This window comes from Manis pentadactyla, chromosome 3 (genome assembly GCF_030020395.1).
Source record: "Manis pentadactyla isolate mManPen7 chromosome 3, mManPen7.hap1, whole genome shotgun sequence".
In the NCBI taxonomy this organism is placed as follows: Eukaryota; Metazoa; Chordata; class Mammalia; order Pholidota; family Manidae; genus Manis; species Manis pentadactyla.
The window spans coordinates 204,344,796-204,361,446 of record NC_080021.1 but is presented as its reverse complement, the minus strand read 5'-3'; the positions used below and the strand labels follow the sequence as shown (position 1 = coordinate 204,361,446).

General features: G+C 41.6%; 1 protein-coding gene across 5 annotated transcripts in view; it reads left to right on the top strand.

The window, feature by feature from the left end:
• Positions 1 to 16,651, top strand: part of ASTN2 (astrotactin 2) — an 821,466-nt gene that overhangs the window by 675,655 nt on the left and 129,160 nt on the right. For all 5 annotated transcript variants that reach the window (XM_036915513.2, XM_057498978.1, XM_036915512.2 and 2 more), the window contains one exon: positions 117 to 265. In XM_036915513.2, coding sequence (XP_036771408.2) covers positions 117 to 265 — 149 coding nt within the window. The remainder of the gene's footprint in view (positions 1 to 116; positions 266 to 16,651) is intronic.

Here is a 16,651-nt window from a genome sequence, read left to right as displayed (position 1 = left end):
ACAAGGGGTTCGTGGTGGGTTGAGTCCTGCTTTTTATAACCTGGCACACGCATCCTCTTTGGGAGCCCAAAAAATGCTGGCTGGCATGCAAACAACCTTCCCTGTCACCCCTCTAGGCTGCGGCTGTCCCCAACAGTGGAACCTTCTAGCACTGTGGTCTCCTTGGAGTGGGTGGATGTTCAGCCGGCTATTGGCACCAAGGTCTCTGACTATATTCTGCAGCACAAGAAAGTGGATGAATACACAGATACAGACCTCTACACAGGTAAGACAGACTGTGGCTTGCCATTTTGTTGGGACAGTGTGACAGAGGAGGGAAACTGAGATCTTCTAACTGCCTTTGGAGACTTGGTGTCATCGGACCTGGGAAGGCATGGGGAGGTTTCGCTGTTTAGTGATTGCCACCTGGGACCCACACCTCTGTACTTTTTTGGGGTATAATTTTCAGCAGGGAAAGATAGCAAATAGTAGTTGGAAAGACTTTCTGATTTGAGTTGGATCCTCAAAGTCATATATGAAAGGATTCATTTAATCAGAAGACTCTTTGGTCTTTTCTACTTGGGAAGGCCTACAGGTTATATGTTTAAAGTCCCTGGTCTTTGAATATATTATCTCTGAGACTGAGATAAGGAAATTCAAGGAGTTGCCTTTTCTAGTGAGATATACTGAGATAGTTGTCTTTAATTCTGGGGAAGAAGGATCTGGAAATGATTCAGGCAAGTAGGAAATCAGAAAAGAGGCTATTAAGAGTGCTACATTTGGTAGTAACTCAGAGCACTCTCACTGAGTTCTAAATGTCTAACACGGCCAAGAAGCTGGGCCATCCCAGAGGCTGGGTCTGTAGGGGCCAGTCTGGCTGTAAGGCAGGCCTGGAACCTGCATCTGTGGAAGCCTGCCTTGAGGCTAAGGCCATGGGGACAGGCCTGATGTTGGGATGTCAGGGGCCTGGAGCCATGGGAGCCAACCAGGTACTGGGGTAGGTCAAAAGCCTGGGTCTGTGGTAGTCAGCCTAAGCTGTGCCTAGCTGGGAGCCTGGTTTCACAGGGTCTGATTGGGAGCCTGGGCCACAGGGGCCACCTGGAGCCATGGGAGTTGGCAGGTGTCAGAGTGGGTTGGGTTCATGGGAGCCCACAGGGAGCCTAGTGCCATGGCAGCTTCTGGGGACTTGAGCATTGCTGGGCCCCTGGAACCAGCCGTGGCTGAGGTTAGCCCAGGGTTCTCAGGAGTGTGCTAAAAGCCACCTACAGCTATGGGAGTTGGCCTGGTGCTGGGGTAGGGCTGCTTTAGGGCGCCAAGGTGAAGTCAGACACCCATTTCCCTCTCCTTCTTCCACAAGGAGGGTTTCTCTCTCTGTACTGCTTGGTCTGTAAATATATTATCTCTGACCTACCCAGGCTTCAGGGAAGGATCATGGGAAGAATCTATCTTTTCTACCCTCTCAATGAATCTTTTCTTATTTTGTATTTTGCATCATCCAGGTGCTATAATCTCTCACCTAGAACTCTTAGTTCTCGTGAAGGTGTATTTGAGCATGGATAGTTGTTCAATTTGATTTTTGGGGAAGCAGAGAACAAATAATAGAAATTCCTATGCAGCCATTTTGGTAATATCAGTCTCTGAATGGTTACCAACTTTTTTTTACAGATCAAATAAGTGAATCCTAGAGGGGTATTGACTTTCCTAAAAGTCCCACAATATGGTACAACCAGGCTTGAAAACCAGATCCATTTTTCTCCCAACATAGTGCTCATTCTTTATGTAACATCATACTTAATGGTGAAAGACTGAATGCTAGTTTGCTGAGAGATTTCTGTTTTGTTTGGTTTTAATTAGAAATGGATGTTGAATTTTCTGTGTCTGTTGTAATGATCATATAGTTTATATTTCTTAGTTCATTAATATGGTAAATTACATTAATGGATTTCCAGATGATAAAACAAGCTTGCATTTCTGAAATAAATAAATCCCATATGGTCATAATGCAATATCTTTTTATCATTGGATTTGATGTGCTAAAATTTTGTTTTATTTTAGAATCTTTGCATCTGTGGTCATGGGAGATTTTGATCTCTAGCTTTCTTATAATGCTTTTGTCTGTTTTGCTATCAGAATAATTCTGGCTTCATAAAATTGCAGAATGTTTTGTCCTTTTCTGATTTCTTAAAGAGTTTAGATAGATTTAATAATATTTCTTCCTTAATTATTTGGCAGAATTTGCCAGTGAAATAATCTGTGCTTAGAACTTTCTTATAAGAATGTTTAGCTACTAATTTTAATAGACAGAATCACCCTATATCTTTAAAAGAAAAAGTTCAAATCAACAACTTTAGTCACCTTAAAAATTCAGAAAACAGCAAACTAAATCCAAAGTAAGCCAAAGAAAAAAATAACAAAGACCAGAATAGTAATCAGTGAAGTAGAAAAAAACAATGAAAATATGTAAAACCAACACTAATTCTTTGAGAAGAAATATGTTACATACCCTTCTAGCCAGATGGATCAGAAAAAAAGAGAAATGAGATGAATTACCACTATCTTTAATAGATACAGGGTTATTCAGGTTATCTATTTCTTCTTGAGTGATCTTTGGTAGCTTATGTGTTGCAAGGAATTTGTTTCATGTAAATTATAAAACTTACTGGCAAAAGCTGTTCATGGTATTCTTTTATTATTTTAATATCTATGGAACTTATAATGATATTACATCCTCTTGATATTGGTAGTTCATCTCATCTCTCTTTTTTTCTGATCCATCTGGCTAGAGGGGTAAGTAACATATTTCTTCTCAAAGAATCAGTTTTGGTTTTATGTATTTTCATTGTTGTTTTCTACTTCACTGATTACTATTCTAGTCTTCGTTATTTTTTTCTTTGGCTTACTTTGGATTTAGTTTGCTCTTCCCTGAATTTTTAAGGTGGTGACTAAGGTTGTTGATTTGAACTTTTTCTTATGAGTATTTCTCCTAACTGCTGGTTTAATTGCTTTTCCCAAGTTTGGTAAGTTGTGTTTTCATTCAGTCCAAAATACTTCGTAATTTTCCCTTTTGTATTCTTCTTTAACCCATGGATTCCTTAGAAATATGTTACTTAGTTTCCAGATACTGGGGATTTATCAGATAGCTTTCTGTTATCAAATTTGATTCCACTGTTTCAGAGAGCACACTTTTTATGACTTTAATCATTTTAAGTAGTAAATTATCTTTTAAATATATTTAAATAATAAGAAAAGTAATTTTATATATTTACCGATGTAGTTACCATTTTGTTGTTGTTGTTGTTGTTCATTCCTTCATATAGTGTCATTGTTTTCCTGCCTGAAGGGTGTTACTGTTACTTATATTCAGGTCTGTTAGTGATTAATTCTTTCTGCTTTAGCTTTCATAAACTATTATTGCAGGGTACATAATTCTGTATTGACAGATTTTTCTTTTAATAATTTAAAGGTGTTGCTCCTCTTTCTTTCTTGCAATGTTTGCAATGAGAAATCTGTCTCAATACCTATCTTTGTTCCCCTGTATACGCACTTCATTTTGCTTTCTGGCTGTATCTAAGTTTTTCTCTTTACAACTGGTTTTGATCAGTTTTATTATTTACTGTACTTGAGGTTCATCAAGGTTCTTGAGTCTGTGGGTTTACAGTCTTTTCACATTTGGAAAACATGGGGCCATTATTTTTTTTAGGTAGTTTTTCTCTCTGCCCATCTTTATTCTTCTTTAGTGACTCTAATGACATGTGTATTTGGCCACTTGAAGTTGTCCTTCATCACCCTGATGCTCTTTTCATTAAAAAAAAAACAAAACATCTCTGTTTCATTTCAGATAGTTCCTAATGCTGTGTTATCAATACCTTCTGCACAGTCTAATCTATTGATAATCCCATCCAGTGCTTTTTTCATCTCAGAAATTGTAGTTATCTTTAGAAGTTCAGTTTGGGTCTTGTTAATATATTGCATATCTTAAGTCTTTTGACTTATAGAATAGAGTTATAGTAACTGTTATAATGCCCTTGTTTGCTAAGTCTAACATCTGCGTCAACTCTATGTCAGTTTAAATGAATTGATTTCTCTCCTGATTATGGGTTGCATTTTCTGTCTACTTTGCATGCCAGGCAATTTTTGATTGAATGCCAAACATTGTAATTTTTGCCTTGTTGGGTGCTGGATATTTTTGTTTTCCTATAAATATTTTGAACTCTATCTTGGGACAGAGTTAAGTTACTTGGAAACAGTTTGATTCTTTTGGGTCTTGCTTATTTGTTAGGTGGAACCAGAGCAGAGTTTAGTTTAGGCCTAACTATTCCCTATGACTGAGGCAAGTCCCTTCTATGTGCTTTACACAATGGTCGATGAATTACAAGATTTTTTAGTGTGCTGGTAGGAACAGGCACCATTTCTGTCCCCTGCATGAACAGCGGGCTCTGTTCTTCTAATCCTCTTGGGTTGGTAGGTTCCTCGCATGCATTCATCAATCACTGCTCTGTTGAATACTGAAAAGGGACCCTCTGCAGATCTCTTCACTTTTCTCTCTGCACAGCTCTCTCTTCTCCATTATTCTATAAACTCTAATCACTTTGGTCTCCCCAGAATGAGAACTCCGTCTCCTCAATTTAGGGAATCTTCCAGGTACTTTTCTCTTTGCATAGTGACCTGGACTCCCTCTAAAGGCAATAAGCTGGGGAAATTTTAGCAGTCACATAATTTGTTTTCCATCTTTAAGGATCTCTGTTCTTTGTTGCCTGATTTCCATTTTTTCCTTAAAAAAATTCTTAATGTTTCAAGCATTTAGGGAAATAAATCTAATTCCTGTTTTTCTGTCTTGTGCAGAAATGGAAATCCAAGATTCTTCCTCTTGGTTGTTCAGGAACCAGTGCTCTGATTTGAAAGTTCCTTTTCTGATAGAGTAAAACTTTCTTTTTTTTTACTTACAAAGCCTGGGGTCACCCACATAGATATTGCCACTTTTTCTGGTTGCCATTCACAAGTTTGAAGATAATGACATATCTGCCTCCATATTTACAGGTTTTTCCAAACTTTCTTGTAACACTTGACTTTCATTCTCCCCACTATCCAATTCTTAGATTATTCTGTAGGCAATTGTCTCTAAAGAATGAAGACAGTGACTCTGTATCTTTATGATTTGGGATCCTTTACAGTGCCTGACATACACAGATGTTCAATGTTCACCGAATTGAATCACATATACATGTCCTAACTTTTCAACTCTGGCCTTAACTCCTTGAGTGTTGTGTGATCTTATGTAGTACTAGAGACTAGCTGAGTACATAGTAGGCCTCCTAAAATGTGTCATGATCAATTGATGCTGTGGACGATCAGGGATGAATATCTGAAGCAAAAGCCTCAACTCATTGCCTCCATGCCACCTCTGCTGCATCTCAACCATCTGGAAAGTGAACTTGGCCAAATTTGAAGATGTTAGCTCACCTGATTGAGTTTTATCTTAGAGGATATAAGTCTGATGAAAAATAGTATGGGCTTTGGAAAACTTGGCTTCTGCTTTCAGTTCCCACCTCTTCTCACTGAGAAGTTTAGGGCTGGTCAACATCTTTTCTAGATCTCAGTTTCCCTGTTTGTAGAGTGAGAAAAAATAGCGCCTACTTCACAAGCTACTTTGAGGTCAAATGCAGCACAGTTCTTTGGTACTAATATATTTTAGTTGCTTCTCATTTCCATGAATTGAAAAAAAAAAAAAAGAAATGGGAAATTAAATGTTAGGAAGAAAACAACAAAATAAAGTTTAAGACTTGGTCTGGATAGAGAGCTAGGATTACTCACACATTTGGCCAGGTGAGGCCAGAATAGGGAAATGAGGGCTTTCTCCTTTGATCTCTCTGGATTTTTGCTGGCAGCTGAGTCCAGTGCTGGAATTGTTTGTTTATTCACAAGTTCACGTGTGTGCGTGCGTGCGTGCGTGCACAGATATATGTGCATACACACGTTCTCTGTCTGTGTCTGTCTCATACACGCACGCATGCACAAACATACGCACACTTTATTACTGCCATCTGTTCGACACCCTTTTGAACTAGCTGTTGAAATGTCACTCTCCCTCCCTGTCTCCTTCCCATGCAGCCCCCACCTCTGGGTTTGGCACTGTCTTTGTTTCCTTCAGAGAAGCCATTGCTCTGTTGGTTCTGGGATTCTATTGGGAAAGCCAAGCATAAGTAGCCTCCTGTTCCAGTTGTTTTGAGCAGAAACGGGGCTTGTTTTGGGGGGTGGCTGAATTCCCCACACACTAATCTGTCATCGATATTAAAAACAGACGTCTGTTTCTCCCGCGTGGCCTCATCAGAGCAATTGGCATGGGTTTCAGCCTCTTGGGCAGAGGTAGACAAAGGGGGATGGAAATAGGAAGGAGGGGGCTGAGGCTCAAGCAGATTTAATGAATCTAAATCCCTTGTTTGACTTTTGGAGAAAAAGGCTGGGGAAGGGGAGGGGCTTGTCTGGAGGTCCCACACGTGATGAGTTAGTGGTGGAGTCAGAGCTAACATGGGGGCTCTGATTTCTTTACCTGCTTTCCCTGCCAAGTCCAAACATCTTCCCACCAGTCCATATTACTCTGATGCTCTTGTTGCAAATGAACCGAGAGGCAGATGGAAATTAGGGGATTTGGGCATCTGTGTGTCTGGGCAGGATGGGGTATCTAGGCACCTGATGGCAGCTGGAGGGCTCCGACCTTATAAAGAATGTAGCCCTTCGTATTCGTTGCTTCTCTGTCTGCTTTCATATATACCAGCTTCTGATAATCCCAGAAGTTCAGAGAGGAAGGGTCTTAAGCATCGAGTCCAACTCCTTCACTGTGCAGATCTGCAGAGTGAAGGCGAGAAGGGGGAGGGTCTCGCCCCTGGTCGTAATCTCCCATCGCACCCCCTTGCATTTTCTTTGGTCATCTGCTGGGTTTTTTTCATCTTTAAAATATCTGACACTCTTCTGTCTCACTATGGAATTCCCAGCTTCAGCTTGTTTGGTTCATGGCTGGAGGGCCAGCTGGCTCTGTGGGCCCCCACAGAGAGGCCCTCTCCACCATCCCCCCACACCGCCTCACGAGAGGCAGCAACATCTGGAGCTGGTCAGTGCCCCTTTGGTCCTGGCATCTGGAAGCCTGGTGGGCTGCTCCCCAGCTGATCAGCATCAGGCCCCCTTCCCGCCAACTCTCAACTGTCCTCTCGGTTTCTCCCTTTCTCTCTCCTTTTCTGACTCTCGCTTTCTCTCTGCCTCTTCTTTTGTCTTTTTCACTTTACATCACCTTCTGCCTATGTTTCTGTCTATCTTTCCTTAACTTTGTGTCTCTGGGTTGGGTCAGGTATAAGCTGCTCATCTGAATTCCTCTAGATCTGGGTCAAGAATAATGTCAAGAAGGAGCAGAAGATATCTTTCCATCCCAACCCTAGTCTATATCCTCTCCCTCCCCGTTTCCATTTTGTCTAATCTACAACTGAAAAGACACCTCCAGTCACATCATCCCATCTTAGATCTTAGACTGAAGACTTTCTCAAGTGCAGAGGGGCAGCTGTGCAGATGCATAACTCAAGGCAAGACACAGCCCAGTCCCACTTCTGCTGGTAGCTGAGAGGCCAGTGGCAGCAGTGGCTGCGATGGGACAAGGACGCTGGAGCTGATTATGAAATACTGTGGAAATTACTCATAGCTCCTCAAGCAGTGTGGGCCATGGCTGAGCCATACTCTTTGTCTGAGAAACTAGAGGGGCCTTCACCAGCCTGCCTTCTGCCTGCCCTGGACCTGCTTGAGGGAGGTGATGTCACTGGAGACTGGGCCTCCCCTCAGCTCAAGTGGAGGGGGTAGCGGAGGGAAATATGTTTTACAGGCTGAGGTATAAACTGCCATGACTGCAAACATCTGGAACTGATATTAGTTCCTCAGAAATTGTTACTGTCACTCCAACTGCTCTTTAAGTGAAAGGCTTCTAAAGTCAAGGGCGTCCAAAGGGATGAGGTACTTGGAGGGACCTAATTCTCTCCATTCCCCCATGCCACCCCACCTGCTCTCTATATCACAGAGTTTTTATAGTTCACAAAGCACACTCATCCATCCCATTAATGTATATGGGGCTCTTCTTATGGTCCAGACACTGCAGAACATACCGGGCAGGAATAGTAACAAGACAGGCATGATTCCTGGACTCATGAAGCTTACAATCTACTAGAAGAGAAACACGACTTAGCAAGGAATTTCCCTGTTGCATGATGAGTGTTGAAGTAATTCAGATGCTTTAAGAGCACAGAATAGGAGCTTCTAACTCAGGTCAATATGATGAGTAAAGACTACCTAGAGGAAGGGAGGCAATTCTTTGAGATTCTGGCCCTAGTAATTAATCACACTGATCAACCCCTCATACTCAAGGCTACCAGCCCCCCATGTAGAGCTCACGCTCTGGCTGAAAACACTGTTCTGCAGGTGTCACGCCCTCCCTGCTGCCACGTGCTGTCATGCTTGACTTTAGTAGCCATCATGGATGCTGAGAAAAGTCACCTTTCCCTCTGTACTCTGCAGAACACCCTTCCAGGCAGGGTAGAATTACAGTAAGTAGGTGCCTCCCTTCCAGCCAGACTTTGTCAAGACTAAATCCATCCTCCCTGAGGTCCATGAAACTCCATCATTCCCCCAAACATAAAGTCAAACGGAATCCAGCCTTCATCTTCTTGATTGAGATGTAATTGACATACAACATAATCTCTTCTCCCTTCTTTCTATTCTCATTGCTTAATTTAAGCCATCTGACATCTCTTGCAGTCACTTTTTAAAAAGTCTTCATTTTAACCAGTTTTATCCCTCTTACTTCTCAATTATAAAGCCAGAGGTACCCTTCAAAATACAACGTTTGATCGTATCCAGTGTCTGGCACAGTTCCTGCTATGCCACAGACACTCAGTAAATATTTGAATAGATAATCGGATTTATAAGTATCACTCTCCTGATGTAAACCTTTTAGGAGCTTTCCATAACTCTTCTACCTGAAGAAAACCATTTTTGACTTGCTTACAAGTTATGAATAATTACTCTTGCCTCTGTCTCCAGTCTCCCATCTATTCTTGATACCACAATTTTCTTTCCCACTTGGGTCTGTACATTCAGGCTTCATCTTAAATGTCACTTACCTGAATCCTGAGATTATATTAGGTCCTCTCACTGATTATGTAAACTTTTAGCATCTTAATACTCCCTTGGTAGCACTTATTCCAATTATAGTGAATGCATTTTGATCGTGGGGGGAGAGGGAATTAGCATTTATCTTTCTTACTGGAATATTAGCTGCTTCAAGTTGGAGTTGTGTTCATCTCTTTCATTACTCTGTCCTCAGTGCCTAGTAAAATGTAAGGCATATCGTAGGTAGCCAGTGCAAGTGTGAGCAGGACATAGTGAGAGGAAGTGAAGTGTTAGGGGTGGATGACGATGGAGAGTATACCAGACAGAGATAAAATGCATGCAGAAGCCTTCAGGAATAAAAGGGTGGTGTGGCTGGAGTACAAATTTTGAGTGGTGTAATTAAAAGAGAAGAGACTATAGAAGGGGTGAGATTATGGCAAGTTGTTTAAGCCATGCTAAAGAGTGAAAATTTTGTCACCCTGGCTGCTCTATGGAAGATGAACTGAAGGACCTTTGAATCCGTTATCTCATTTTATCCACAAATTAATCCTTCTAAGTTGGAGGGAATTATTGTCTCTATTTACACATGAGGGAGTTGAAGATCAGGCTTGTGAAGTTGAAAGTTCTAAAAAGATTGGGGCTCAGAATTGAATTTGGGTGTCCTGACTATTTAATCAACATGTTGTTCCTTTTCTCACTGCCAGTATAATTAATTCCAGCCAGAGGCAAGAGGCCCCTGGATCTGGAGATCTAGAAAAATGACTGAGTGGTCTTTCTACAGAACTTCATTGCCTTAAGAAAGGATTCAGTGTGGCACTGAGGGGTGGACTAGGTGACCCAGTCCGTGGGACTCAAGTTCTGTTGCCCACCTGGATGGAGGGATGGCTGACATGTGACTGAGCAGAGACAGCAAACAGCCTGATGGTGAAGAGAGGAGATAAGAATGGTTACTGCTGTAAGGTCGCTTCCTTCTTCATCAGACATGGAGTGGTAGGAGGGAAATAGAATTTCCCTCTGAGTCATTATTGACTGACTTTTAAAAATCTTAGTTCCTCCTCCTTTATACCTTGAATATGTCCTTGTTTTCTTCCCCACTAAGGCCTCTCTAGATACTTCCAATACAACTTCTTCACCAGGCTTCCCTGCCACGAGTCTTGCCCCTATACCTTCCTCATGTTGCTAGAGTCTTATTGGTCTATCCCAGGGTGTCCCCAAATACATTCCCCATATGTGAATATATTAAAGAAAAAATTCAGAACTGAACGCCAGTAGTTCTCAGCATTGTGGGACAAAGGGGATTACATATGATGTATGTGAACTGTATGGTGCATAAAGAATATACAATAATCACCCATCCTCTTTCTTTGTCCTTACATCATCTTTGAAAATATATAAGATGCTCTTATTTATCTGCAATAATTGGCCTTAACCTAGAGGCAGCAAACCAGTGTCTATGTAGTGTCTATTTTTTTAAATATTTGAATAAGATGCCATCATTTAAAATCTAGAAGATATTTACATGAAAATAAGAATTCCCAGCTTCTGCTGAAAAAAGAGTAGGTTCTTGTGTTTTGGCTCACATTTCCACATGGCAGCAGTAGACAGGAGAGCTGAGTATCAGCTGCCCACTTCTGAGATTGTGAGTCAGCTCTAGTTTGCCACAGTCCCCCTCTTCTAGGTTCTCTGACATCCAACCCTCCACATTAATTCGTAGCATTTGCTTCACCACTGCAGATATTTGAATGCATCATCTCTCACTTAGACCAGGAACAAAGAACATCTTCCCTTAAGAGTTTTACATTCACCATGTCTTGGAATATCCTTGTTGCTGTTTGCCCATAACATGGGCAGGGGAAGTTGAGCTGACCATTGAATAATAACAGAAATGTCTTATTAAAATTGCTTCCATTTTTTAGTGTTTACTGTGTGTCCCACAAGATTTCTGGTATCAGGGTATCTGTCTGGCTCATCACTGTATTCATTTGCTGCTCATCCTCTCCTGGCACAGAGTATGGTTTACAGTAGAAGCCTAATGGGTAACCAGTAAAGGAAGACACTGAATGAACCAAGGGGGGATGCTGGGGTAAACTCATTTAATCCTCACAGTAAGTCTATGATGGAGTCACCACTGTGAATCTCATTTTCACAGAAGCAGAAATTGAGGCTCAGAAGTTGCCCACTGGGTCACGTGTTTCTAGAATCCTAAAATATACTTACAAGGTCCTTACAAATCAGCTCAGCCAATCCCCTCAATTCTAATGAAGAAATGGAATCCCAGATGGCAAGGAAGTTCCCCTCAATCTCCTGGTAAATTCAGACAAGCATTTAGGCAAGATATCCTGGTTCCCAGCCCAGTATTGATTCCCATACCACATGCCCTTTGGAGTATACCGCCTCGGATGTGCCCACCAATGCCATTCCCAGTCTTCATAAACTGCCTGCGGTTGACAGCCCTCTTGCTGAATCATCCTGCCCTGCCTCCCAAGGGAGAGAGTCTGGGTACATCCCTGGAGCCGTGTGAGATGAGATCAAGCAGTGTTCACTCAATCCCAAACGCCCCAGGGAGAACTCAGTTACCCTGCCCTGATCCGGCCTCACCTACCCCAGTGGGAAAAGGTGAGGGCTGAGTACACTGAAAAGAGGGAATTTGGTTATTAACCAACAATGAAGATGGGCTTATAACAGAGCAATTTCATGCCCTGCTGTAATAGCCGTGTAATCTGTAGTTGCCAGGCTTCTCTCCAGCTCATCTTTGGAGACTGTTGACCCATTTAGAAGCCTCAGGCAAAGCTGACATCAGTGATGTAGGTAAGCTTTCTGACACGTGAGAATTCCCGGAAAGTATTCACTCCATAATCCCAAAAGGCCTTTTAGAACCATAGGAAATCTGGAAGGAATCATAGTGATCACAGATAAACCTCTACCCAATGGCCTCCACCTACCCCACATTCTCACTCAATCATATAGATAAGGAATAAGATTCAGAGGAAGAGAAGTGACTTGACTGAGGTTATTCAAAGTTCATGAATATAATCCTATAGGTCCTAGAAGCCATATCAAGAGTCCTGGAATAATTCCTTCCCTCCACACTGACCATCCAAGTACCAAAGAGCTGGGTATAATACTTATGGATTCAGGTTTACCCACTTACTGTTTCAGACTACTGGGCAACAGTCATCCTTTGAGTCTGACTTCTGGGGAGAATAACCTCTAAGAAAGAAGCATACCATTTGCAAAGGCCAGAAAATGTGGAAGCTATGCATTCTAGTAGGCACAAAAATAAGTTCCTTTATATAGCCTTCCTTCAGAGATATTTCCTTTATAGTTGAAAAAAACCCAAACTCTTTCCATTCTTGAGCTGGCTCTCAGGAAGCTGTTGACTAACTTAAAGTGTAAGGCCAGTAACAACACTAGTTGTCTTTCTCATCCTCAGGCACACAAAGCCAATTACTTCCCTCTCTCTAGAGTGTTCTGTCCTCCACTGTTTGCATTGTTCGCTCCTCCATAGCATTTGGTTTCTTCATTTCCTTACTGTCTTCTCTTAGAGGCTTCCTGACCACCTAAATTTAAGGTTGCTCCTCTTTCACTCCTGTCATACCCCCCAGTTTCACTGCCCTCCCATCGTTTGTCATTCTCAGAAGTGATCCTATTTATTTATGTTTTAGCCTATTGATTTTTGGTTCCCCTGCTCTGGAATGTAAGCTCTGTGAGATTGAGGACCTTGACCGTCTCATTCCATACTATGTCCCTCCTACAGGGAGAGGTAATGTAATGCTCTCATCAGAAATGAAGAAAGCAGGAGGTCAAACTACAAGTGAACAAGTGGAAAGGTATAAAGAAGGCCAAAGCGAGAGTGAAGCAAGAGTAACATTTGTTAAGTAACTGTTCCATACCGGGGACTTTGTAAGTATTATAGGAAGTATAAAGTTCATTAAAGGGAAGGGGAAGAGAACCAGTGTGTATTGAGCATTTATATACTAGGTACTTCTGTATTATATTTAATCATCAGAATTATCCTGAAAAGTAGTTATTGCTATCTTTATTTCACAGATGGGAAAATTGAGGTTCAGAGAGGGAGAGTCCCTTGCCAAGGGGCACATACTTATTAAGTGACAGAGCTAGGATTTGAACCCAATTCTTTCTCACTTAGAAGTCCATGCTCTTTATCCCTACTCTTGATATCTTCCAAAGAATCCCTAAAGGGGGAATAACTACAAATATATATATTTTAAATGAAAGAAAGGAGAGGGAATATATAATGAAAAAGAAATAAAATCATATGGGTGTGTTTTTGATTGGGAGTGTGGGGAGGGTTAGATATTATTTTGAAGGCAGAAATCATGGGGAAACTTAAGCTCCGAGCCTCTTGGGTCATACCCTGGGCCAGGGGCTGCAGGTCTCCATGTTTCGTGCATTGGGCACAGATGGGCTGTCCTCATGTACATGAGGAATCACACCTTAGGAGGATCAGATCTGGCTCTTGTCCAGCAGCTGAGGCTCTCAGGGGAGTGTTGGGCCTACAGCATAAGGAGGCAAGGGGTGATGAAACTGAGATCCACTGAGTACACTCAGCTGGCTGAACCTAAGGCAGTAGAGCAAAATCAAATGTCAGTGAGACTGGATTCTTTTAACATTTCTCAACTGGAATGAGCTGCATGGACAACTGCCTTGATGATTATGTAGATTATAACTGGGGCTTTTCTCTGTTTGCTAAGTTGATATAGCAGCTTATATTGTTTAATTCACTTCTAGCTGACAAACAATTATGGGCACATGTCATTTTGTGCTCAGGGTAGTGCCAGCTACTGGGCCTAAGTTGTGATTAGAATACACCCTCTCATTCTTAGTTAAGGATGGCTAAATGCAGCTGAGGTTTCACAGGTGGTTGTAGTGTAGAGTGGGCCCCACCAGTCTTGGCTTACATAGGGTCTTGGCAATAGAACAGAGGCTCAAGACTTGGACAAGTGGGATCAAGGTAAAGATATAAAGCAGGTTAGCTCCCTCCAGACATTCTCGGCCTTTTACATCCATGTGGAGAATGGTGTGAGCATTCTATTCCACCAACCGGGACAGTTTGATAATTTTTATTAATGTATGGCCTAGTGAGTTTCCTTAGCCTTCATCTATCAAGACTGCATCATACCTTCAACAGCAGCCCACACCCAGTGCCTGGGAAGCCCATATATCATGCCTCAAGGCAGGGAGGCAGATTCTCTTTTCTCTGTCTTGCAAAAGCACAGATGTTTGGAATGTCAGTAGATGTACCCAGCCCGCTCCAGGGTTCAGGCACAGCCTCTCCCTGGATGACCTCTTTGGAACCCTCATTGCCACTGCATTCCTGGCAGACAAGCTCTCCTTTTGTTTCTTTAAAGCTGCCTTCCCCTGCCTCAATCTTCCAACCCATGTGTCATGGGCAACGCGTTTGTGTGGCTACATCTGCCTCGTTTCAGAGGCTGATGCCACTTGCAAGGCAGATATTAACTAGCATCTGAAAAATTTCATACCTCAATTACTGATTCATGGCTTATCTTTAGACTTTATCCACATCTCCCTTTCATCATCTGAAGAAAGAAAGTGATTATGAAGGTCTGGATTGCAGGAGACCTGATCTGACACCGAGTCCCTGTGTGATTTTGGGACTCTCATCTCTGGCCTTATTTTCATTATCTCTGAAATGAGGTGGTTGAAACTGATCATTTCTGAGGTCTTTCTGTCTCAAATATGTTATGATTTCAAGCGTCTAGGGCATTAAATCCATATACTATCCCCTCCTCTTTCATTCATTTTTGGCAGGGTGCCTTTATTTATTTTTTAGTTTTTGGAATTTCTGTGGAAGTGTAACATTAATACACAAAGAACACTAATCATAAGTGTACATCTTGATGAATTTTCACAAAGTGAACACAGCCCTGTAACCAGTACTCCGATCAAGATTCAGGATATTTCCAGCCTACCAGAAGCCCACCCTGTACTCCCATTCAGGTATCCCATTGATACTTCCTCCAGGGTAAATCACTCTCCTGACTCCTTAATTAACATAAATTAATTGTGCCTGTTTTCGAGCTATATGTAAAAAAAGAAAAGAAAAATGTACAGTATGCATCCTGTTGTGTCTGGGTTCTTTTGCTCACCAGCTGTAATGTTCATTCATATTGTTAGAGTTGTACTATATTATTATTATCATTATTTCTGTTGCTCTCAAGGGAAGCTGCCATTTAAAAAGGTGGCAGCAATTTTTACAACTATAGGTAGCAAGTTAGCTTGGCGCTGAGCTTTTTGCTTGAGGAAGATCTTACGAATGGACTCTCTTAGATACATAAAGGTAAGGCCAGTAGGTAACCATTGGTGACTCTTGGGGGAGCAGCTGTGAAAATTTGATTTTAAATCAAGGAACTGTTGAAAATAAATGGTAGAAAATCTTGATTACCTTCCCTTATTAAGTATAGAGGGGCTAAGGTTATCCCAGCAAGTAGGGGATCTAGCATGAGGGAGGAAAAAGTTTGAATGGGGTATCCAGTTCAAAGCCACAGTATGCACAGCTACCTTGGCATGGAGAGGGGTTAGTCTCAAAAGAACACTTCTCAGCAATGTGTACGTGTAGAGCTAAGAGAGCAATTATTCCAAAAATTAAAGGAAGTATTTGTGGCTCAAGATGATGAAGGTGTCTTCAGATCATACACTCATTCATTTGTTCATTTAACAATGACAGTTTCTGCTGTCTATTCAATGTGCTTGGCACTTTTAGAAGTAATACATATTCAAATGCAATCTGTTTCTCCCTCAACATTCTTTCATTACTCCTATCTTAATGTAACCAGTATGTTAACCTATGGTTGAGAAGGCTCCTTGTGGCTGCACCCCTTTCAATTTGATGGTGAAGAGTTTAGTGGGGAGAGTTATCTTCCTGGGACATACTGAGCTCTGAATGGGTATTTGCTGATTATTGGGATCACTTCCTTTGCAGCGGAATTATATGACCTCTGCCACATACACCTCCCCGAATCAGTTCTCTAGACTTCAGTCTTCCTCTTGAAAGAAGAAGAGAAAATTGCTGTACCAGTTCATTTATAGGTTTCCTTGTAGGTCTGTGTTTCCTAGATTTCAGAGGGATAACCTTTTTTCACTTACATTGCCTAAGTCGCCATGACATGGGTCAGCCATCCATTAAAAATGGAGAACCCAGCCATTTTTCAAAACACTGAGGTTATGAACTATGTATTCGAGATCTTATACATTTTATTGCACGTAAACAATATTCCTCAATTTAAAAAAATCAGTGTGAGATGTCAGAGAAGAAAACTACTATTTATTGAGCCCTTAGGCATAATAATATTCAGTAGTAATAATGAAGTAGAAAGTGTATCATCCCATTTCACTGATGAAGACACTAATATTCTGAGATGCTAAGGAAGATATGCAAGGTCCACTGGTGTCCAGTTTTAACCCTTTGTCATTCCAGAGCCTGCAGTTGTGGCTGGCTCTACCTTCTCCATGAAGCCTCTCCTGATTTCCATTCTAGGACCCATTACTT